At 36.6% G+C, this 26,694-nt stretch overlaps 1 protein-coding gene across 2 annotated transcripts; it reads right to left on the reverse strand.

Moving 5' to 3' along the window:
- Positions 1-1,610: 1,610 nt before the first annotated feature.
- Positions 1,611-26,270, reverse strand: LOC126824711 (uncharacterized). Of its 2 annotated transcripts, none has more exons than XM_050554046.2 (11): positions 26,140-26,270; positions 23,276-23,521; positions 20,802-21,112; positions 18,559-18,879; positions 16,713-16,762; positions 7,736-7,828; positions 6,164-6,307; positions 4,151-4,271; positions 3,407-3,482; positions 2,756-2,954; positions 1,611-2,161 (listed from the first exon to the last, which is right to left on the reverse strand). In XM_050554046.2, exons 2-11 carry the CDS (start codon positions 23,491-23,493, stop codon positions 2,057-2,059), a joined length of 1,638 nt encoding a protein of 545 aa, XP_050410003.1. In that variant the 5' UTR covers positions 23,494-23,521; positions 26,140-26,270; the 3' UTR covers positions 1,611-2,056. The 2 variants fall into 2 exon arrangements, with proteins under 2 accessions (XP_050410003.1, XP_050410002.1); XM_050554045.2 differs by lacking the exon at positions 26,140-26,270 and adding an exon at positions 25,715-26,083.
- Positions 26,271-26,694: the final 424 nt, after the last annotated feature.

The raw sequence follows: 26,694 nt of genomic DNA on the forward strand, positions 1-26,694 counted from the left end.
AATATGCGACCACTTTTAAATGTGAACGTATCAATATGGAAATAGAAGAATTTCATTAATGCGTACATGATGTATAATTATTTTAATAGTACAAGATAAAATACCAATTAGAATATTTACAGACTACTTCATCGGTTCAATTAAATTTTATACGTGTTGCGTGATTAGTCAAAATGCACTCTCATACTTATTTTGCTTTTAACTACTCCATTAAACTATTGAAGTCAATTTGTTTTGTTTGTTATTTAATATTCGGAAGAGCATTACTATTATTAGCATAAACCAAAACATAGTTTACATGCTATGTCGCCAATGTATCAGAAACTTAAAAGGGAGAACATTATGGCGGTGTATTAGATTCAAAATTCTAACGTCTAATTTCTAACTTGTATTCATGTAATTTCTGTTTCATCTTATTTCTATTATTAAGACGAAAACTGTCTACTTCATTGTCGCTTTACATGTTTAGCATGAACGTTGAACAAATTTAGAATTTTGATACTTCTACCCAACGCGGGATTAACCACAGGGCACCATGGGGCCCAGGCCCCCCCCCCCCCACATTAGAGGGCCCCCCACAAAAATCTATCGGACAGAACATCGTCGAACTTGAATTATCGTATAACTCGAACAAATTACCCGTCCCCATCATTTCGAGTAGCGCGAATTTTGCCTCAGATTGACGTATGATTGTATATAAGCTATAGTTGTTGTTGTTGTTCTTCTTGTTGATATTTGTTGTGGGTATAAGCTGAATTTGATGAGATCCACATCATGATCACACGAAATATTCAGATTTCTTGATTAAATCTCGTATTACCAAGGGGTACTTACAGTGTTAGACGTTCGTCAAAAATCGAGTACGGCTTGGTCGTAACGTTACGGCCTCCATTCATCAAATCATCGTGGGGGATATAATACGATTCTGAATCAAGTGACCCCGAAATTTATCACTGAGCGACTTCAAAATTAGGTTTGATGTTACGGCTTGGTCGTAACGTTACGGCCTCCATTCATCAAATCATCGTGGGGGATATAATACGATTCCGAATCAAGTGACCCCGTTATTTATCACTGAGCGACTTCAAAATTAGGTTTGATGTAGGTCTGCTCACTTACAGTGGCGGATTTAACGGGCTCAATGGGCTCCAGCCCCCTGCTCTAGAAATGCCATCATTTCATAGCACTCGCATGGATTGGTCCACTGAAATAACGACAGAATGCAGCTAATTTTGTGACAGAATTTTATTTTTTCTGGGGGAGGTACTTCAAATTGGCTCCGACACAAGTGCCTGAAATGCCAGGAAATCACGTTTCCGGCCTCCAATTTCTGAAAATTTCCTGGGGGGAGACCCCCCTTGCGGGGCATTGCGCCTCTGGCGCTTGCGGTGGGCGACTTCGCCGGACACAGCTCCGCGGTCGGTGATCAGGGCCCCCCACATGTTCCAGGCCCCCACCATGGTTAATCTGGCATTGCTTCTACCTAGCAACCATCATTATGACGTCGTTTGGTGTCGGCACCGTGTGCTCAAAGCGATTTCAAAATTTTAGTAATTGATATTTTGCGCCTGGCAATCCTATATGCACGCCGAAATCTCATGGTAACGTATTTAACCTGGGGGATAATGGCGTCTAGTAAATAACTTAAAGAAATGAAATCAAATAAAATGGGGTTTAACGTCCTACTGTTCTGCTCCGACTAAATAACTAAGGGGGCCAGCATATAAATGTCAGGCTAACTGTATTGCTTTATTGTTTCTCAATGAATATTTGCAGAAAAGTAGGACGTTATATATCCATTTCAATTCGTAACTTCAAAGAATAACTTATTCACTATCTGGTAGTCAAATAATTATATAGTTTCAACAATGCATAACTACTACACATGGCACTGTTTCGTATTTTGTAAATAAATTAAAACGCTGGTGTGACGTTATGTCGGGAACTGAGATCCAAAGAGCCAAAACATCCATTTATTTTAAAAAATACATTTTTCAATCAAAGTGTTTTTAAAGAATTTATTTATAAACTATTCAACTGTTTTTATCAGTTATATTTACAATGAATTAAATTTTTTAAACGCAAGTTCAGCAGCTTTCTTCAAAAACGTAGAATGACTGTCTAATATAACTGCCATGGATGATAATTCTGATGTCTGGAACTGAAATGGAAGCAAAAATATAAGTTGTCAGGAAATGAAATCCATCAACAGGTAAAAAGTCTGGGCAACAGTAAATATTGTCCTAAATTTAATGTCCTAAAATGCTTTATATAAATAGTAGGTAAAATACTCTAATCTCAAAGATCATACCCTTTATATACTAACACACAATTTATACTGAAGCTCCATTTACATGTATGCTAATCAAACTATCCAAACGAAATGGGATTTGACTTTCTTCTTTTCTACACCAACTTAGCTAATGAAAAGGGTATACACCATGTATACTCCAAAATATTTTAAAGATAAGTTCATATCTATTTAGCTGGATCCCTTTTTAGGACCACTGGTAAATCTGGTGGATATTTCAATGTTTTCACCAAGTTAATTCGTAGACAATGGATAAAGAGATCACAGTCTGTGTGTGTAATAGTACCAATAGTATGGGTGATTTACTTCAAATCTTTACAGTAGCAAGCCTTTGGTTCTTACTTCTCTTTACTTTCGGACTATCAGCTTGGACAATAAACGTTTAATTCTAAAACAAAGTAAGCTTAATTATTAGTTATCATATATTGAAGAAAGCACATATACCTGCTTGCCATATTTATTGATGAAGTGTAGTAGAAATTTTCCAAATTTCTTACTGGTAGATAATTGAGTTCTAGACAGCGATAAACAACCAATCAGATCAATTGTTACATCTGGTGATATGTCTACTTTGAGTTCAATTAGTGATTGTAAAATTGAGATGATTGGTTCATCTATAACTCTAGGGGTAGCAACCATAATCCTGTAAACAAACAAACATTGAAAAATACTGTGATATTGTGTTTCTGAGCAATGAAGATAGTCATATCAAAGAAAAGAAATATATACAAACCAGTTTTTAGTCACAATTTTACGCCTTTATTACTTTGTAAATTGTTTAGTGGAAATTTTACTGACCCAGGTGTGCTTTTGAATTATCAAGAGCTGAAATAATATACATTGCCAGTCAAGGAACACTTTGACCTGTAGATTGTTTGTAAGATTTAGTTTCCAAACAATATCTCCAACAATATGAGGTTTAGAATATTTACAAGAATAGACCATGGACAGGGGTGATGACTACCGGTACATAATTGCCCATCATATAACATAAAATGTGGGCTTTTAAATAGGTCATTTTGGAAATGGACATTATTTATAGAGAATCAATCTGTATATTATTTGACGTCAATAAAAAGACACATTCAATTATACCTAATAAAATATTGATGATCTCTTTCTTCCATACTTTCAGAACAAATTCTACATATTATTTCACTCTGATATACATCTGAAATCACAAGTGTATTATTGTGCAATCAAAACAAGACTTATAAAGACTTGGATTTAAAATTCTAATTGATGTTACAATGATATATAAATATGATTTGTCCGTATTGTGTTGTTGTGAGGCTGTATAAAAAAATAACAATAGTAAATATCAACAGTAAATAATCTCCCGATTTTACCCAACTCTTACAGGTTGTACTTGTATATCATCAGCAAATTTTAATTCATCAGATTTTTGTAAATACTGAACAGACTGTTGAATATATGAGAGTCGTGGTATAATTCATTGTTCCCAACAAATTATTCACAATTGCTTTTCCTTTAAAAGTTCCAATCACAATACATTTAATGGCTTTTCCTTTGGGAACATTAGTTTTTATTTGACTGCTTCTATATAGCTAGCAGAGAGAGAGAGAGAGAGAGAGAGAGAGAGAGAAAAGGGGTTTAATGGCCAGTCGACATAAACTATATCATTTCAGGACAAACCCAGAGAAAATCCACAAGGTTGGACAGTGATCTCACTCCTTGTCACGTACAAGCTGGGAATCAGAGTCATGCCACTTGATCCATGACAGACCTTATGGTCTAAAATGCATGCCTTAGACCATTCAGCCATCCAACCCACCAACTAGCAGATAGACTACATACAAATTTAATAACTTTACTTACTTATAGGTTTCTCTGTAATAATTTTTGAAACTATATCAATGAACTGTTTAGGGAAGACTTTACATAAATCCATCATTACAGAAGCAAAGACTCGGGTTGGTGTCTGTGTTATATCTATGAACTAAAATATAAATCACATAACATTGTCAGGCAACGAATAAATGCCCCCAGCAGCTTATTTGAAGGAAGACAGAATGAAATATGTCCACGGCAGCTAAGTCGTATTGGGGTAGTCAACAAGTGTTGACGCATATTTTTTCTTTTGTCAGTAATGAGAACATTTACAACACATGAAAATCTGATTACGAGTAATAACCTATAAGTAATTATCAGAAAACATTAAAATTTGTTTTGATGGTTTGTCTCGTAACCTTAAACAATCTATATTAACTTTAGTCTCTAGAGTACACAAGATTTTTCAAAGTGATCAAGGGCCTTAACGGTGGCAGTAATTATCAGAAATCGTTGAAAATGAGTAAGATTTTTTATTCGTGACCTTAAACACTGTGTATAAATTTAAAGTCAATTGGATAATAAGTTGAAAACAATATACGACCATATTTCAATGTGGGTGTATAAAAATGAATTAGTATTGTAAACAATGGGTAAAGTAATTATAATGTATATATGGTTTAATAATTAATAACTGAAGACAAGAGGATGGTTTATCTTCATTATCTCACTTCTACTGTTAATAAGTACAACAAAAGGCTTAGAGCCCTTATTTGACTGTCAGAGAGTAAGTATAAATGATAGGTTACCAGGCAACGAAACATACGCCCACAGCAGCTATATCATCCAGTCAACAAGAGTTTTCTCATATTTATTCTTTTGTAGGTAATTGGATTGGGGACATTTACAAGAAAATTTCATACAGATGAGATTAAGTATAAAATATAGGTTGCAAGCTTTGAACATTTACAGGGTTCAACAAAGTAAAACAAGGGCCATAACTCTGGAAGAAATTAACGAAAATTATTGAAATTCATTTGGCTTCTTCAGCTCACTAATGCAAACAACATACATCAATTTCAAAACAATCAGAATGTGGTAGCTTGTAGAGTGTTCACAAGACGGACGGGCAGTGGCAATGGCAAGTATAAAAACTTGTATAACTATATTAGCAATATGAATGATTGGTGACAGATGAATCATAGTACGGTATTAAAGGTTTCAGAAATATATACCTATATATCCAGAAAGCAATGAAATGAAATGAGGTTTAACGTCCTACTTTTCTGCATAGACTGGGCTAATGAAGATGTACATACATAATACAGTGTGCTTTGAAGGAAATTTTGTCCGCACCATGGCACTACAGCTTACCCTTATTTTGAATTCCAATTGTTAAGGGTTCTTTTATGTGCACACTAATGTGTACATGTGACCTTGGTTTTCTGTCCCATCCGTACAACTAGACAACATCTTTGACACCACTAATAAGTGGAAACAGCCAGTAAATCCTGAGGAACTTTCTTGGTCAACACTGGGAGTAAACACAAAGCTCCTAGTTAGCGACCCATCGTCTTACTCATTGAGCCACCGTGGCCCCCTAGTACAGAAATCAAAGTAGTGACGCATGGAAATGTTATAAGAATACTTCTTGAATGGTGATGATAATCATTTCCACCTTTCTTTCTTATAAATACATCTGAATGACCATGGTCTGATTGATGTTTATTTACAAAAAAACTTAAAATTAAATCATTCTGCAGTTATTTAAACGGGGATTTTTGAAATTTGGTCCATTTTTATCCCTTAAAAAAAATAAAACCTTATATGAACAATCCAAACCATTAGACATAAAAAAAGGTATAGACAAAATAGTGTAATCAGCAACTGCATCTAGGGTACCAATATTCGTCACATGAAAGTCCAACCACTCCCACCTTTTACAATAAATATATATATGGAATTTGGTTGAAATGACATCAGCAGTTCTAAAAAGGATATTCATAACTAATTTGTTATAGACAATAGGTATGTTCGCGCATTTAAGTTAAAATATGTTACCTTTTCTTTAATAGCATATTCCATAAAGACAATTGTATTATCATATGGTATAATAGCAGAATTAGACAATAGATCTTCACAAGCTGTTGTTAAACATTCTTCATCGTAGTCTGATATACCAATATATACACATATACTCCCTACCTATAAATAAAGAAAAACTTTATTGTAATCTGATAAACAATACACAAATACCTACAAATACACAAACTTTATTATAATCTGATAAACAAAAACTTTATTATAAGCTTATAACCAATACACATCTACAAATATACAAACTTTATTTAATAAGCTGATAAACAATACACACCGGCAAATAAATAAAGTTTATAGTAAACTGATAAACAATACACAGCTGCAATAAAACAAACTTTATAGTTAACTAAAAAACAATATAAACCTACAAAAAAACAAACTTTATTGTAAACTGATAAAAAATACACAGCTGTAAGGGAACAAACTTTACAGTAAACTGATAAACAATACACAGCTGCAAATAAACAAGCTTTATAGTAAACTGATAAACAATAAAAACCTACAAATAAACTGATAAACAATACACAGCTGCAAGTGAACAAACTTTATAGTAAACTGATAAACAATAAAAACCTACAAATAAACTGATAAACAATACACAGCTGCAAGTGAACAAACTTTACAGTAAACTGATAAACAATACACAGCTGCAAATAAACAAACTTTATAGTAAACTGATAAACAAAATAAACCTACAAATAAACTGATAAACAATACACAGCTGCAAGTGAACAAACTTTACAGTAAAGTGATAAACAATACACATCTGCCAAAAATCAAACTTTATAGTAAACTGATAAACAATACACACCTACAAATAAACAAACTTTATTGTAAACTGATAAAAAATACACACCTGCAAGTGAACAAACTTTATTGTAAACTGATAAACAATACACAGCTGCAAGTGAACAAACTTTAATGTAAAAACTGATAAACAATACACACCTGCAAATAAACAAACTTAATAAATTTTTCATTAATATTTCGTTTTGTTGTTTGGTCATATCAGGTATGACATTTTGCGGTAGTATAATCTCTGTGAAAGAGTTCCAGACATACCGCTTTCCATATTTTAAACTTTCGACTGAATTCTTTATCCTACTCCATGTTTTTCCTGAACATAAGAGCAATGGTCCCTGAAGGATTGACATTACATGTTTGAACTGTATATATAAAATACATTTTACATTACTCATAAAAAAAATCAAGTTTACAAATTTTCATCATTTGTCAAAAAAAGTAAACTTGGTTACAAAGGTGAAAGATGTATCACATTATCAATAGGGACATATTGTGCCCCTTTCTATTTCTTCGGCATATATTCGTCTGGTTCAGTTTTCCAGCCGACAGAAAATCTCAGTCCAAGGTAGGAATTTTATCACATCACAACCAAATCATGGATAGCAATCAAATAAATCAATGAAAGTCAGCGAAATTATCAAGAAAGCAAATCAAAGAAAAGCACGGTTTGAATAATGTAAAGAGGAACCAATAATGTGCTGTAGAGATAAATTTGTCTTAACATCTTACCTGTTGGGGGTTTGAAGTGACAAAAATATTGAAGTTTAGAGAAGAATCTTTCTGACCACACCTCCAACCGTCTTTTAAATTATTTATCTTTAACTGAAAAAAACAAAACACAAAAATTATTACTGATACCACAGTGTGCAATTCGTAGTTGGTCAGGTGAAGTCCATTATAGACCAGTATGTGGGTTAAGGTGAAAGTATACATTTATTCAAAATTTGAATAATATTCAAGAAAATACTAACAGATGTTAAGGGGCATTTTCTTTTTATTTAATTTCAGTTTAAACTAATTGGATTTGATTGAATGTTTACACTGTAATGTTTGCATCTGTTGAAATTAACATTGTGATCAGATTATAATATTGATCTTCGTCTAATGAACATAAACATTCTGAATAAATTTCCAGTCAATCCAATAACTACACTATTTTTCAAACTGATCAAGAGCAATCGTTCAAAATCAGCAGAATTTTTCATCTGAAGAAATATCAAGTCAATCAGAAAATAACTTTAGCCTTCTCGTAGATGACAGACGAACAGGTGGACTTGGCAATGACAATATGTGACTCATTTCAATGCGGGCATATAATCAGCCTAAAGTTACAGACTTGTGCACTGTTTGTGAAAAATTTATTAATTACAGGCATATCTATAAAAGGATTTAACAGAAACTATATAAATTTTACTGATTTAAACATTGCATGGTAAATGATTTGTATAAAATAATGATGTGTGATTTTCATTTTTCGGAAAATTTCTCACGGCTTAATCCACACTAATATGTACTTAGATTGATTATTTAACATTTAATAAAGAAAACAAAATCAAAATAGCATATTGGAAGAAATGTAGACCTGTTTAGTAAAAAGATTCTGTCAAGAAAAAAAAGCTAAAAGAGAGAACATCGAAAAAGTAAAGTACACAATTTACATAAACGGTAGCATAGATGGATGGACTGATATACTCCTATTAGAAATTCAAGTTTACAATATCGTAGTTTCCTACAAAGGGCATCTGTAACGTGGAAAATTTTTTCAAAAATAACATTAAGATGTGACTAAGTATAATGACTAAAGTCTGTTACATCCATGTTCATAAGCGAGATCATCAAATAACTGGTCTGATTTAGATTTCCAATTTAGGGGCAAATAACTGGTCTGAAACCGATTCTCTTTGCTAGATATAATAATACCAAGGCATGGGCGCAGATCCTGGTGGGGACACCGGGACGCGTCCCCACCAATATTTTTAGTGGTGGGGACATGATATACTGTGTCCCCACTACTTATTTCCGATGTTTTGCTAACTGTTTATTTTTTGAAATTGAAATCATTCCAGAGCTTTTATTGACATTTCAGAAAATGTAGAGTTGGTCCCAGGTACTTAAGGACAGAGTCCTTGAAGTTGTACAGCTGCACCCGGTGACCGATTTTTATTTAACAGGGAATAAGTGATAATTCATATTATAACAGTAAATAATTAAAATATTCCATAGAGTTTATAATAATATGTGCATATCTGATACGCTGGGTATTAAGTTAAGGAATAACTGAGATTTTGTTTTTATCTGGTATACTGGATGATAAAACACCTAACTAAAGGATTTAGTTTATATATCAGGGGAACCCTTCATTGCTAGATTTGCTGCCATACTAAATAAACGTATTTTTAAAGACTGGTTTCTATCTCTCTCTGTGGAATATAGGCAATTAAATCTCAAATTTAAGACCCGAACCCTCTATTTTTTGGAGTACAGTAAGCTGAGCCAAGAATCGTGTACTTATTATTACAAGTAAGTGAAATTTTTTGCTGTTTTGAAGATGGTTTAGAAATTTAGGAAATTGATCGGAAAAGACATTTTTTAAAACCTGTCATGGGCCGTCCAGAAAGAAGACAAAGGGAAAAGAAACGGGCAGAGTGGATATAAGTGTACTGATCTTTAGTTTTAAATATATACTCAGCCAAATTAAAAACTTGACACTGATGAATTTCAACAAATTTTTTTTTCTGGTAAGTCAAATAAATTTAAAAGTGTTTTTAACGATAGTAAGTAGTAAGAAGCCTTTAATTTCATAAAATTGTAAAGTCACATGGATCACGTGACTTTTGAGCATATAAAGATGAAAAACCTGAAAAACACGTGCAAACACAAACTCGTGAGGTCAATCGATGCAAGTTTGCTTAAACTGAACACGCACACGTAACTTGAACTGGAAAAACAAATTAAAATTGTTATTTTCATCTGTTAGAAAATGCCGCGCCTTTCAAATGTAGAACGTCTACGTAGGCCTGTACATTTGTGTATCCAATTGAATACACATTTTGCTCAAAGACTTTACGTAGTCTTCGAACACTACTGGGATGGAGGCGGAGCTGGGATCTCAGTAGTGTAAATATTTCTAGTTCTTGTAGTGTACATGAGAGAATAAATCGTGAACGGTGGCTTGAAGATTCATCTTTAGATTAGATTTCGTATCATTTGCTGTCTCAGGGATTAGAATTGTTTGCCAGAAAATGATGCTGAAAATACCCACAGAGTGCGTTTTAGAGCGTCTAGTTTTAAAAAAATTCAGGGAGAGGACCCCGAACCCCCCTCTATACCAATAGTCGCCCACGTATGGACTGTCCCCACCACTAATTTTTGGCGATCTGCGACCCTGTACCAAGGTGAGAAACTGGTTGGAATTAAATAATTGGGATCAAAGTTCACTACTCTAGATTCGTCAACCAGTGGCAATACTCACTAAATTTCACTAGGTAGACAATCCAGTCTACCATGATCTGCGACCCTGTACCAAGGTGAGAAACTGGTTGGAATTAAATAATTGGGATCAAAGTTCACTACTCTAGATTCGTCAACCAGTGGCAATACTCACTAAATTTCACTAGGTAGACAATCCAGTCTACCATGACTGTTTAAAACTCTCTCTCGCCTCCCCCCCCCCCCCCGGCGCTGTCTCTGTGGCACTTTACAATGTACATGTAAATATGATTATAAAAAAAACATATATGTATATACAAATAAATATAAGAATACAAAGGAATAGTCAAGTTACAATATACATAATGAAAAATGAAGTTGATAAGTATGGGTAAAATATAGGGTTTTTAGATGTGGTTTAAATATAGCCAGGTTTGGACTTCCAGTGGCAATTTGTTCCATTCTTTTGGTGCTGCATATACAAAAGCTCTCTCACCAAATTTTGACTTCTGTACTGAAAATGATGCGTTGATTAACCGGTAGCCAATGTAACTGTTTTAGAACAGGTGTAATATGGTCAGATGATTTGTTGAGAGATAACTCGAGCTGCTTTATTCTTGATTTTCTGTAGCTGATGTACAAGAGTTTTAGGAAATGAATACAATAATGAATTAAAATAATTTAAAGATGAGATAACGAAAGCATTTCATAACATTTTAGTGGCATCAAGGTCAATATAGGATCGAATATTGCCAGTGTTATACAGATGGAAGTTTGCCTTTTTGCAGATCCTGGGTACATGGGTAGCAATAGGCAAGAGTGTGTTGTCAGTAGCCTGTATCTATACCAGTGATGGGATTTCAAAATTTTTCCTGTCGGGCATTTTACCGAAAATAAAGGGGCATAACTCTTATTGTTATTTAAGCTGACGTATTCATACCACAATTAAAAATCATGTGTTAACAAAATATTCAACTCCTGTAGTAATAAAAATAGGTGAACCTCGTTATTTTTCATATTTAATTCCCGTACGGTATTCAAATTTATGTCAGTGATATTCCTATAAAATTACGTGTTTTCGTAATATGATAGAATGAAAGCTTGCCGATCCGTACCTACTTGTAAAAAGACATAGCTTCCTGCACCGTATGGCGTACGTGACTCATAGCACATAGCTTCATCGTAAGCGATTTTCACGCGGCAATCAAGATTGCGGCAAAGTTCCACTGTGGATGAGAATTTCTATATGGAGTCTTAAAAGACGTAAAAGATATGGCAAATAAAATGACTGTCCACTGCTTCGGCATCAAATTCACAACAGTAAGCCTAATATTCCTGTAAAATTACGTGTCTTCGTTTATACGGCAGCAAATGAATGTAGAACTTTCGGAATAAGAATCGTTTTCTTCTTAATAAAAAGTCACAAAAATATTCAAATCTGTGCGTAATAAAAATGGGAACACCTCGCTATTTTTCATATTTAATTGTGGTATTCAAATTTATGTCAGTGATATTTCTATAAAATTACGTGTTTTCGTAATATGATAGAATGAAAGCTTGCTGATCCGTACCTACTTGTAAAAAGACGTAACTTCCTGCAGCGTTTGGCGTACGTGACTCACGGCACATAGCTTCATCGTAAGCGATTTTCGTGCGGCGCTCGAGATCACGGGAAAGTGCCACTGTGGATGAGAATTTCTATATGGAGTCTAAAAAGACGTAAAAGATATCGTAGACAAAATGACTGTCCATTGATTTAGGGTGTTATATACTCTTAGGATATGTGACATCTATGATTAGTTTACAGATGCTGTCGGCTCACATCAATGCGATTAAAATGCTTGACAATTGAGAAACCACCAGGTAAACAGGTGGATTAAAATTATAATCACTCTTCTTGGATTGATGAATAGTCGGACAAAGGGAAAGCAATGACTTCTGTTTAAGATTAGATTGATGAATTGTCCGACAAAGGATTAAGTCAGTCAATCAAGGCAGATTAAGTAGTTAATCAAGGTAGGTTTATTATTAGACGGTATAACACGATAAATATGTTGATCACTTAATTACCTAATAAATCCAGCGTATTATCAACGATAATTGGGTTGAGGGGTAGTTATACACTCAGTAATTTCGGAATTTTGAATATTATTCACCATGTCTTGATGTCCGATTGGGCATATTCCCGGTCGGACAATTTTAGGCGTTTGGAAAAAAGATTCGGACAAGTCCGGAATATACGGACAAAATCCCATACATCATTACTATCTCTTCACCACATGCTACTACAAGCTGTGATTGTCATAAATAAACTTGCGATTGACAGAGGATATCTTTCTTATTTTATTTATTTTGGCCTTACTAATGACTTTCAGTAAATAATTCTATTTTTCTACTATAACAACCTATTATTCAAACAAGCTTCTTATAAGACCTTTTAAGAAAATTTTGTCCTACAGTCAAACGAATTTCAACTTTAGTTCTTCAAGGTCTTGATCAATAAAACATATTATTGTGTAGTTAAAAGTAATGGTGTGTCATTTATATTTTTTGCTAAAATATTCTATATCTCATGGCCTAATCCACGTTAAATATTTACTCAGATTGATTATTTAACATTTAATTACAAAAACAAAATCAAAATATCAACACTAGATAAAGTCATAGCTTGGATTTAAACAGGACTATCAATAAATTTTAGCAGATATTTGATTTTTAAGTGTTATTAAAGTCACCTAATGAAACTGACGAAGAAACAAATGACAAAATGAAATGAAGTTCACATTCATCGATTTATTCCAAATGATCGTTAGACTAAGTAAGGCACAGACTGACCATTATAAGGGTAAAATGATACCCGGGGTCAAACAGCAAAGTTACCACAGCATCACAACCAAGTCAGTAACGGGTAAATCCTCCTCTGTTTGCCAAACAAGCATTGATCCGACGTGGCATACTCCTAATGAGACGTCTAAGGTCATTTTGGTCCAGATTGTCCCATTCCTGTTGCAACGCAGCAGCAAGTTCTTGGACATTGGCAGGACGTTGTTGACGTTGACGTAACCTCTGTCCAAGCATGTCCCAGACATGCTCGATGGGGGAGAGGTCGGGACTCAGTGCTGGCCAAGGTAATGTGGTGATGTTCTGTTGTTGGAGGTAACCTGTAACGATCCTGGCCCTGTGACATCTTGCGTTGTCATCCTGGAAGATGAAACGGCGGCCATGACGTCGTGCGAACGGCACAACATGGACTGCCAAGATGTTGTCCCGGTAGTACTGGCCTGTAACACGCCCTGCAACAACATGTAAAGCCGTTCTTCCAGCAACAGTGATGCCTCCCCACACCATAACAGAACCACCCCCAAATCGATCATGTCTGATGACGTTAACGTCTTGGAAGCGCTCGTTTCGACGACGCCACACCCTCCTACGTCTGTCAAAAAAATCAACAGTGAACCTTGACTCATCTGAAAACATCACATTGCTCCAGCGTCGATTATCCCAGTGTTGACGATCCCTACACCAACGACGTCTTGCCTGAATGTGATGATCTCTCAAACAAGGGATCACGCGAAGATGTCGGGCGCGAAGGTGACCCCTATGCAGTCGGTTCCGAATTGTCTGGCCACTCACTCTCACACCAGTGTCTGTTTAAAGACGAGCGCTGATCTGATTTGCTGTGATGACACGATTTCTCAAGGCCAAGGTACGGATAAATCGATCCTGGGCTTGAGTTGTCGCCCTTGGTCGACCTGAGCGTGGTCTGTCCTGTACAGATTGTCCCATTCCTGTTGCAACGCAGCAGCAAGTTCTTGGACATTGGCAGGACGTTGTTGACGTTGACGTAACCTCTGTCCAAGCATGTCCCAGACATGCTCGATGGGGGAGAGGTCGGGACTCAGTGCTGGCCAAGGTAATGTGGTGATGTTCTGTTGTTGGAGGTAACCTGTAACGATCCTGGCCCTGTGACATCTTGCGTTGTCATCCTGGAAGATGAAACGGCGGCCATGACGTCGTGCGAACGGCACAACATGGACTGCCAAGATGTTGTCCCGGTAGTACTGGCCTGTAACACGCCCTGCAACAACATGTAAAGCCGTTCTTCCAGCAACAGTGATGCCTCCCCACACCATAACAGAACCACCCCCAAATCGATCATGTCTGATGACGTTAACGTCTTGGAAGCGCTCGTTTCGACGACGCCACACCCTCCTACGTCTGTCAAAAAAATCAACAGTGAACCTTGACTCATCTGAAAACATCACATTGCTCCAGCGTCGATTATCCCAGTGTTGACGATCCCTACACCAACGACGTCTTGCCTGAATGTGATGATCTCTCAAACAAGGGATCACACGAAGATGTCGGGCGCGAAGGTGACCCCTATGCAGTCGGTTCCGAATTGTCTGGCCACTCACTCTCACACCAGTGTCTGTTTGAAGACGAGCGCTGATCTGATTTGCTGTGATGACATGATTTCTCAAGGCCAAGGTACGGATAAATCGATCCTGGGCTTGAGTTGTCGCCCTTGGTCGACCTGAGCGTGGTCTGTCCTGTACAGATTGTGTATCACGGTATCTGGACCATAGCCTGCTTATGACAGACTGAGAAACATTCATCGTCCGCGCCACAACCGCCTGTGTTGTGCCGATCTGTAGCATGCCAAGGGCACGTAACCTTTCATTTTGGGTAAGCCGACGCATATCAAAATTTGTTTTCTGGTCACTAAAACAATTAAACTGATGTTTCCACCCTGGAATTCAATGCCACAATGACTGTAACATTCAAAGTCAGAGTCGTGCAAATCTTGGGTTGGACCCCCATGATGATCCCAAGCATCACCTGCATTCCATGCGGTAGCTATTGGTGCATTTGGGCGTCACATGTAACTGGAAATGTTTCTTCTGTTAGGTTCTATAGTGACTTTTTTCGTAGTCATTTGCATATTTTAGTATTATGCCCCCAAAATCAAATATCCCCTACTTTTTTTGAATAGTATATTATGTCAAATATTTATAATCTGGAATGATACCACAAAAAAGAAGGCCATATTTAGTCGAAATTTAGCAAATTTCAGTCAGCAAAACAGAAATATCCCGATTTCTACGGCTGTAATTGTCGTAGCTCGGGGTATTACACACCATAATAATCAAAAAAATGTCATCTATCGTCTGATTGGTTCTATGTGGAAATTCCCCAGAAACTAAGATGTGGATTCACCAATGAAGTGAGCCGTAGCAATGGAAAATCCCCAGCCGTGTGACGTCAGACGGCATTTTCCCGCGAGCGTCTCCTGTACATAAACGGTAATTTTGCTTACATTTCGATAATTTTTGAGCCTGAATTATCAAGATTGATATTAAACTATTACAACACAATTGCTAGTAATACATTTAAATAAAATAGTAATTCAGAATCGTAGATTGAAGCAGGCTATTTTCAGCCGCTGGTTGTCAGATTTCACGCTAAAATCACGTGACCTGAAACCCCTAAATTAAGTAATAAACATGTCTAATAAGCATTTGGTCACTTGGGTTTGTGAGGATTAAGAGTGTTTTCGATAATTGGCAAAGTCGTTTTTAGGGGAGGCCTATATTTGCTACTTTGAGTGAAGATGTCTCAATTAATTATAAATGGATTTGAATTAAGTGTATATAATAAAGACTGGCTTTAAGTACATATATTTTGTTATGGTCATTTTATGTACTCTTTAAATTAGGTTTTTCCTAAAGAAATCAGAGGCAGGATTTTAATAGGTGATCCAGACGAACAGAAATTCATATTGGTGTGGCCTAAAACATGCCTATGGCTAGCTATTATGATTGGCAAATCATTAATTATTTCATACTATAGTAATTACCTATAATATATTTTAAAATCTGTTTTAAAGGGACCCATGCATATAGTTAGATTTTAGCCCATGGCTATTTATTAAGATTGGCAAATCATTAATTACTTCATACTATAGTGATTACCTATAATATATTTTAAATCAGTTTTTAAAGGGACTTATGCATATAGTGAGATTTTAATCGCAAGATGGGTCTTACTGGAACAAGTGCATCATGATAACTTGGAGAGAACTGTTGAAAGAAATTGTGAACAGATGGATGGGCCAACCAAATCAAAAATACCTCCCAATCAGTCTGGCAATCTCGGAACCATAGAGCACACATAAAAGGTTTCAAATGTGTCAGGGGCAATAAATTTGTGATTATCGGTAATCACAGTCCACCACACCAACCTGCAGAAACAAATAATAGTACACAAACAATACCTTATCATCAGCTGTGAGATTTGCAAATAAATCAATCTTTGTATCTTCGTCTGAAAGAGAAATCAAATAGGCCTGATAACATAGACACCTCCATCAAGCAGCATATCAACTTTAGATTTAATGGTACCGGTATGTTTCATGGTACAGAATTCAAATCTAGAATCTCCTTCCAGATTCAAGTCACAAACAAACAGTTTTAAGAACTTTGATTTCATGGAAGGAAGACTGATATTCTATACGCTATTTAAAACCAAAGAATCCACATCACCAAGCAGTTTCGCAGATTCGTGTATGGATATGGATCTACTGAAAACAGAGACTGTATACAGAATCTGGATTCGGAATGTGGTTATAAACAAACAAGTTTTACCGGTATATGTCTATTATTTTATAACACCACTTTTCAGTTCTATATATACTCTTCAAAAAAAGTAGGGGATATTCAGAAACAATACAAAACTGTGGAAATGCACTGCTGTTTTTATTAGAGGTAACCAGTGTATGTTAATAACAGGCCAATTGCCTACACATGAACATAAACAGTTCATATGGGCGGCTTATCCGACAGCACCATTTCACTCGCAAAGAGATACATTGTCAAAAGTGAAAATGGACGTTTTTGATTTTTGTCTTAATAATGATTAATTGTGCCACCAATCCTCAGACATTCAGCAATTCGTCGTGGCATGCTCCTAATCAACCGTCCAATCACGATTTGGGGCAATCTGACCCACTCCTCTTGCAGAGCCACGGAAAATTCTTGCAGTGTTGTCGGTTGACGAACACGTCTCCCGATCATGTCCCAGACATGCTCTGTAGGGTAAAGGTCAGGTCTCATGGCTGGCCAAGGCATATGGACTCATCTGAGAACATTACATGCTCCCATCGCAATTACCTCAATTTCTACACTGCCTACAACAATGACGCCTGTTTGCCATGTGCTGGCGAGTTAATGGAGGCACAACATGCGGCCGTCGCAAATGGAAATTGGCTGCATGTAGCCGATTTCTAATCGTTTGGGGGGCTGACTCGAATTCCTGTAACTTGGTACAAGTTTACAGAAAGTTGATTGGCCGTTTGTCCTCGATTTCGCAGGACCTGTGTATGAATGTATCGATCCTGGGCTTGTGTAGTGGCTCTAGGACGACCTGAACGAGGTCTATCATCAACATTGTGTGTTTGTTGGTACCGTTTCACAATCTGCTGATCACAGACTGTGACACATTAAGCATGTTGGCTAATGCTCGCTGTGTAGAATCCATTTGAAGCATACAAATAGCACTTAGAAGACGTTCATCATGTTGAAGTCGTCTCATTGCAAATTAAAGGTAACACACTAAAGCAAATATACGCTAAACAGTAAATCTTATGCAAGAACCGATAGGAAAGCAAACATGGATAGGATAAACCTGCACGCGGCAGTTTTCATCAACCCTTCCTTGAAGTGTCAAATTTGACAATGAACCCCTCCCACGTGTATGGCGCTACTGTGTGTCGCACATGCAGCTGAGTGATTCTGTTGGGGCGATAAGTTCTTCATCTGTGAACACAGTCTCAAAGCATGTCAAGTGTCCATGACTATTTATCATATCACAACCTACCTGCATAGGTATTTGCATTTCAATATCCCCTACTTTTTTGATGAGTATCAACCAGTAATACTATAACCCAAATTCCCACAATACACCAATGCAGATAATTTGTTGTCATCAAAGAAAATATCTCAGATGTGAATAATGTAGTACAACATCATGATTTTAATCAGATTGTACATGATATTATATCTACGGATCATTACTTAAATATAAGCCAGGGCATGAAAAATAAAACAAAAAAATCCCAATACCTGAGGCTTCCCTAGTTCTTTTTGCTGGAGGTTCTTCAGGAGAATCTTGTTGCTTTCTCTTCCTTGTACCAGAATTTTTTGGTTCAGTTTCTTCTTCTTCTTCTTCAGATGATGATGATATAACAATACATTGAGACATCTGAGAAACGATTGGGGTTAACTTTTCTGGGCTGTTTACACTTTGAACAGAATCGCCGCATGTAATACCTTTAGCAGATTGTTTGTAATTGTGTTCAATCATTTCAACATCATTGTCATATAAATTGGAACTTTCTTCTTGGGAAAACTTTACATCATCTTTATCCAGACAGCAGAATAATTCTACAGAAAATATTAATAATAATTACACAACATAATTATTGAGAGAAAGAGAGAGAGAGAGAGAGAGAGAGAGAGAAATGGGGTTAACCTCCACCTGACACAAACAAGGTCATTTCAGGGCTAAGTTAGTCAAACTAACATATGGTTCAATTTTAATACATTAATTCGCTTGCACGTAGGAGTCTTTAGCAGTGGGAGGAAACCAGAGAAAACCCACACGGTTGGACAAGCGACCCTACTCCTTGTCACGTACAAGCAGGAAATCAAATCCGTGCCACTTGTCTCAATGACAGACCTTGTTATGCAACGCACACACGTTAACCGATAATAATCTTTCTGGGAAATTAGGTTTGATGTTCACTTAAGCATACATTATGCAAGAGCTAAATCTGCCTATTGCAGGTCTTTCTTTAGGTCTGAAATGTTATCTAAATTATTAATTAGACAATAATTAACGTATCCAAACCATAATTAACTCTCGATGTCAATGTTAGCCTGCGATGTTTATTTGATTAGCTTCCGATTTGCTGGTCGACTATGTTTTTTATCCTACCACATTTTGTAATGATGATCGAGGAGGCTAGGCCAAAAATTCAATTGCTAAAATCTTGATTCAGAGTGGATCAATTTGACTGAAATTTTCAGCAAATTCCCTTTACATTATCTAGTTTTTAACTATTATAGTGAGAACTGCCAGCTCTTTATCTAATCTCCCATAATGTATCTTTAATGCAGGGTCCTTTGGGGACTAAAATGTAGTTTGTTTACTTCGCTGGGCGAGGGGGGGGGGGGGAACTGGAGAAACCCATGACATTAAAAAGGCAACAAAGTAAATGGCTAATTATATCGGAATCATAGTTCAATCATAAATATACATTTTAAGTTTCATCAAAATCAGATAAAAATTGTGACCTCTAAGTGTCGAAAAGCTAAAAACGTGATTTTTCGTCAAATGAAATGAAATGGGGTTTAACGTCCTACTGTTCTGCTCCTATGCTGGGCTAATGAAGACGGGCATACGCCATACAGTGTGCTATGAGGGAAATTTTACCTGGGCAGCGGCACTATCGCCTACTCTTATATCGAATTTCAACTGCCAAGGGATCTTTTACGTGCATTCCAATATATACATGGGACCTCGGTTTTTCGTCTCATCCGAAGGACTAGGCAGCTGTCCTTGTCAGGCCCTCCATCCTGCATCCCTGACAAGAGCGAACCACGCCGGAAAATCTGGATGAACTTTCTCGACCGATGCAGGGATCGAACACCCGACCTCCAGGCTAGCGAGCTAGCGTCTTACCCACTTAGCCACGTGATCCCCAGTGGCCATAGTCTTTGAAGTTATGGTCTGATACATGCCAATATCGAAAGGAACCGAGATCTTTGGGATATAAACCTATATTTCAAGTTTCATCAAAATCAGATAAAAATTGTGGACAGACATGAAAATGTGGGCATATAATAATAACAAATATAATCCTAAAACTAAAGGTTTATATTAATAAACCAATTATGGTTGTTAAAAAACCACTTGTGTAGGGAATTGAATCAAGGAATTGTCCTACTTTTCTACACCCAACCGGGCTAAGGAAAACATGCATATGCCATGCAGTATACTGTGAGGAAAATGTTTCCACCTACCCTTCTTCGAATTCCAATTGCAAAGTTTTTTTTTACATGCACATCAATATGTACATAGGGCCTTGGTTTTCGGCCCATCCAAATGGCCCTCCATCCTGAATCCTAAATCACTGACTAGGGGAAACCAGGCTGGAAAATACTGAGGAAATTTCTTGTACCCTGGACCTACTGATAATAGAGCCAGCACCTTACTAACTGAGCCACCATGGCTACCAAAATAAAAAGAAGCAAGAAGATAAATATAGTTTTTAAATAGATTATACATTAAAGATAACACCTACCTGATAACTGGGCTTGACTTTTCTGCCAAGGAATGTGGTCTTCACTATTTTTTAAAGACTTTAACAGGCTCTGATACAGCTGACTATTGCACCAGGAAAATTTATACATGGATAAACTTGTTACTGTACTCTGTACATGCTTGGTTAGCATGACATGTAATTTCATCATCCACGACTCAGAACGAAGATGGGGTTTTATCTTGGTTAGAAAAACATGAAGAGCTGTACAAGAAATAGAGTGACGATGATGGAAGAAAACTGCCATTAGAAGGCGCTGTATGTCTGAAGACAGCAGTACAATTCTTGGTTTACTGAAAATAAAAGGTTGTTTAACAAAATAGTTCATAATAGGCCTACCATAATAAGTTTTAAAAAAAGATAAACTTGAACTTTCCAAAACAGCTACAGGACCATGGAGCTTCGGATGATTTATCTGTGGGTAACATTTAATATTTAACAAGTGTGTAAGTACACCAGGATCTGGAAGAGTTGTTAAAAAACCTTCATTCTGGGTAATGTGTCTGTTGGGTCTAGTTCTTATCGTGGGTAGACATTTGTAGTGATAGAAAACAAAACAAAGCAAAAGTTGTATATCCAAATAGCCACTAGGAACACTGACACTGATTGGTTATTAATCAAATGACTGATTTTACAGGATTTAAAGTTGCTTGCCTGATCCCTGACAAGACCTCCAACAACAACTTGTCAGACATTAATGTAGTGAAGCAGGTGCATGTCCGAACCCTTGTCTGCTCTGACAGAGCACATTTTTCTCTCCTACAATCATCGAAATAAAGTCAACAAAAAACCATGCAAAGCATTGCCACCAACTGGGCCTCCCTCCACTTAAATCTTATACATGTATGCACTTAAATGGGCAGAAATATTGTCTCAGAGCTTCTGATTTTATATAATTCTCAGGTAATCTCCCAGACCTCATTCCAAAGTTGACGTTGTCTCCACCTTGGACCCCCTGCTGTTCAAAATTCTTGAACATGCACCTGTGAAGTCCATTGAGAGTATAACTAGCGGCTGCCAGGCAGGATACGCCCACATTTTCGAGAGATGGATAGACAACAAGCTAAAAAGAAAGTGATTTTTCCTACAATCAAGGGCCATAATTTAGAAAATTACAATTTGATATGCGCAAATATCTAAAGGAATCCTGATCTTTGGGTTATAAACTTACATTTTAAGTTTCAACAAAATCGGATAAAAATTGTGACCTCTTATAGGGTCCACAACCTTGATATACCATATTTTTACGCTATTTGAGAACGAAGGGCGGCCATTTTGTCTGTCAGTTTTGGGCCGATTTTCACGAAATTCGAACTCAGCTGTCCTTAGGGTGTAACAGTGATATAATAATACGTTTTTTTAAATCGGATAAAAATTATGACCTCTATAGGATCCACAAGCTAAAAATGCAATTTTTTGTACAATCAGGGGCCATAATTCAGGAAGTTACGGTCCGATATGTGCAAATATTGAAAGGAACCCAGATCTTTGGGTTATAAACTTATATTTTAAGTTTCAACAAAATCGGATAAAAATTGTGACCTCTATAGGGTCCACAACCTTGATATACCATATTTTTACGCTATTTGAGAACGAACGACGGCCATTTTGTCTGTCAGTTTTGGGCCGATTTTAACGAAATTCGAACTCAGCCGTTCTTAGGGTGCAACGGTGATATAATAATATGGTTTTTTAAATTGGATATAAATTTTGCCCTCTATAGGGTCCACAAGCTAAAAACGCGATTTTTCGTACAATCAGGGGCCATAATTCAGGAAGTTACAATCCGATATGTGCGAATATCGAAAGGAACCGAGAACTTTGGGTTATAAGCATACATTTCAAGTTTAAACCAAATCGGATAAAAATTGTGACCTCTACAGTGTTCACAAGCTAAAAACGTGATTTTTCGTACAATCAGGGGCCATAATCCATGAAGTTACAGTCCGATACATGCCAATATCGAAAGGAACCGAGATCTTAGGGTGATAAACCTATATTTAAAGTTTCATTGAAATCGGATAAAAATTGTGACCTGTAAACTGTTCACAAACAATTGTGGACGGACGGACGAACAGGGGCGACGACAATATACGTCCACATGAAAATGTGGGCGTATTAAAAATGAAACGAAAAATAAATCTGTATTTTAATCGCATTGTGGTGTATTAGTGAATAATAGAATTAAGTCGGATGTTGTCCAGATTTATTTGTTGAGTATTATCAAGAAATAGAACTTCATTTCAGCTTTCATGCATAAAATATGTTTTGGCTAAAATTGATTTTGTTTCAAAATGCCAGAAAACTACTGATGCTCTTAATACATTCTATAGAATGTAAGCTGTGTCGGACCTGTTGGCTTTTGCTATTCTGGGGCAAATTACAAACAAAACCAAGTAGGCCCTAATAAGTAATGGCCTAACCCATTACTAAAAGTCTAATTATATTATACTTACAAAACTAATTGGTCAGTTTCAACTTTCGGTTCTATGTCCACCAATTCAGACAGTAAGGTTGTCCAATTTGGTTTGGTTTCATATCCACAGGACATAACATCTTTAATCCAATCCTCAGCAGCTTTCAGTTGATTATTTGGACTTGATAGAGCCTTCAATAATCCATGCCAGTCTTTACTTATTTTATTTATAAGTTGATAATTATTGTTAAGACACATCTTGGTTTTTGTTCATTTTATTAAACATCTGAAATATCAAAAACATGTTTGTTTCATCAGGGCTATGTTGGCATTTTCAGGAGTGTCTTTATGAATTTTTCAGTGGTATATAATATTTGATACGATAGATGGTTTATCTGAGTTAAATTGGTAATGGCAAACATCTTCTTGTTAACTTCTTTTGACATAATTTATGACGTCCATTGTCAGATTATCAAAATGCAATGACAACACTTGCATCTTTGTCTTTCTTGTATTTTTCGGCTGTATAAAAATCAAAAAAATACCAAAAAAGATCTGAAAAATACTGCAAAACATTTTTTGATAGTGATGACCGAAAAAATCTGAAAAACCCTAAATACAGAAAAATCAACACAAATTAACGAAAAAAAACCTAGGCCATGTACAAAAATTATTTGGCAGATCATGGGTCAGGCTAGGCCACACATAAAATTGTGGGGAACTCTAGGTCACACATGAAAATGGTGGACACTCCAGGGGGGTAATGGGTGGGTCAAGGTAGAACACACATAAATATAGTGAGAAACTCTAGGTTGGTCATGGGGGGGGGGTTGGATGGTCGATTGGTTAGCATGTGCGCGCTGTATCATAAGGTCTGTCATTGAGTCAACTGGCGTGGTTTCAATTCCCCAGTTGTATGTCACAAGGAGTAGGGTCGCCTGTCCAACCTTGTAGGTTTTCTCCGGGTACTCCGGTTTCCTACAACTACTAAAGACGTCTACGCGCAAGCGAATTATTGAAATAAAATTGAACCATGTGTTAGTCCCGAAATTACCTAGTTTGTGTCGAGTGGACGTTAAACCATATTTCTCTCTCTCTCTAGGTTGGTCATGGATCACAGTAGGTCATGCATAAGACTTGTGGGCACTGTAGGTGGGTCACTGGTCAGGCTAGGCCACTTATAAAAATTGTGGGGCACTCTAGGTCACACATTATATAAGACTTGTGGGGCACTCTTGGTAGGTCATGGTTAGGGTTATTGTTTATCGGACAGTAATTTCTCACGTTTACATCATTCAGCACGGTATTTTCTATATGAACTAGTTAGAAAACATCCCAATACAGGTTGTTAGCATATTTAATTTTCATGAAAATCCATATTGTATTAGCTGCGATCTGGGGCAAAATGTACAGAAATATTTTTTTGCATTCCATAGGCCGTCATTTTGTGTGACATCATCTTTTCCTGGCCTTCCTCCCAATCAGAATTTTAAAAAGTGCTATAATGAGCCAATGCAAGGAGCCCGGAAACCCAATCGTGGGATCCCTATTTTTCAGTACATAATAATAATACATATAATTTGGTATTTAGTCTTTTTTTGTTAGTTTTGTTTTTTCAGTATTTAAAGGAGCTAAATCGTTAATATTTGGGACCAAGAAATTGACACAAATAGGTCGCAACCCATATAATAATGTAATATGAATGTATATAAACTGATTTACATTCGATCGTTTCCGTTTTTACTCTAATTTCTAATCAATTATGTTAGGCGAAATACATCAGACGTCTCAATCGAATTGCAATCTCTAGCGTGAAGTTATTCCAGTCTACACTGATAGCATTTTTTGCGCATGCTCTCCAGCTAAGAATTTGATGTCAAGTTTGGCATAACTCATAGAATATGTCTAGCCTCGTTTTTTGAGTCTCTAGTTACAAATGGTGCTGAAACGTATTATGGTACACGATTCGTGTACCCATGGTAAAATGTTTATTTTGTCTTAAACATTAGATATCAGAAGCCCATATTTTCCCGGTAGTCAAAGATCACAAAATCAGTGTTGATTTAAATTGACAAATAATTCGCGTTTTCAATGTTGAAGACTTTGGATAATATTAAGTGAGAAACTTAGCTACTTTAAAGTGATTTTTCAGTATAAAGGGTTTTTCAGATTTGTTCAGTATTAGGATCAAAAGACGTTTTTTCGGTATTTTTCAGTACCAATAGGCTGAGTAGCCTAATACGTATACGTTAATGTACAGCTGAGCTGAGTTTTCTGTTGTACTCAAATTTGAAATTTTGTGAGTTTGTTTTCATATTGAGTGAAGATTTATCACAGACTCTGGACATCCACCTAGCTCCACCCTAGTTCAGCTCTGAACGTAGGTCTCATTACACACGGCCTGTAGAGTGTAATGAGACCTACATTCAGAGCTGAACTACCTCCACCCGTACCCATGCATTCACTTGATTTGATATACTTTTACTGTTTATTGCTTGCAATGTCAGTGTAGTTTTTGTGTCTTGTCCGCAGGTTTGTCTCATAAGTTTGGTATCCAGTTTTTCCGGCGTGGTTTCTCCATATTGTTAGTGATGGAGGATGGAGGGTCTGACAAGGACAGCTGTCTAGTCGTTCGGATGGGACGAAAAACGAGGTCCCTTGTACATACCCTATTAGCCTGCATGTAAAAAAAGATCCCTTGGCAGTTGGAATTCAATAAGTGTAGGCCGTAGTGCCGCTGCCTGGGCAAAATTTCCATCATAGCACACTGTATGGCGTATGCTCGTCTTCATTAGCCCAGTTTAGGAGCAGAACAGAAGAGAGTTAAAAAAAAAACCCATTTCATTTCATTTCATTTCTCATAATTTTGGTTTTGTGAGGTGCAGTCAGTCCTGCTCCACTTACTATTTGAGTAACTCTTTCCCGCGATTTAGTAGTCCAGATTATTTAGTCGACATTAGTGTGTTGTATTTTCTTGATTCAACTAAAGAAGACTTATTTCCTCGTTATGATTTTCCGCAAGTGTGCACCCCGAAGTGAACGGCGCTATTGCACTTTCGTACCTCTACCAGTTCCCGTGGTCGTAGGAACTTGAAATTTTCAGAGGATGTTCAGGGGGACTAGCAATGACCACACACCAAATTTCAGCCGAATTGATCAATAACTTTTTATTTTACCGACCTTTTAATTTCTAACGAGAGAGAGCTTCATCCGTTTGACGCCATTTGCTTTGTTTACTATTTAGACTCGAATAACAAGACACTAAGACGGAAACAGACACACTGCACTAGCTGCCTAACACTGCAGTTCATAAAAATTAATATAATTTTCGTATACTTTAATTTTTGCGCGAAGCCACCATTTTCTATAAAATACTATTTGGTGTTGATCAGTGGATTGGCCTTTAGGTGTGAATATTGCCGTGACCTTGATTTTGACCTTGAGTCCAAACTTCCCATC

This window comes from Patella vulgata, chromosome 6 (assembly GCF_932274485.2).
Source record: "Patella vulgata chromosome 6, xgPatVulg1.2, whole genome shotgun sequence".
NCBI classification, from domain to species: Eukaryota; Metazoa; Mollusca; class Gastropoda; family Patellidae; genus Patella; species Patella vulgata.

What these genes read in the sequence shown, in the direction of transcription:
- LOC126824711 (XM_050554046.2), bottom strand. Translation starts at nt 23,493, where the DNA reads ATGTGTCTTAACAATAATTATCAACTTATAAATAAAATAAGTAAAGAC. An exon ending in ATCTCACAGCTGATGATAAG is followed by an intron (nt 7,829 to 16,712) that starts GTATTGTTTGTG and finishes TGTTTTTTTCAG; the next exon opens with TTAAAGATAAATAATTTAAA. An exon ending in TCAATAAATATGGCAAGCAG is followed by an intron (nt 2,162 to 2,755) that starts GTATATGTGCTT and finishes CTTCCATTTCAG; the next exon opens with TTCCAGACATCAGAATTATC.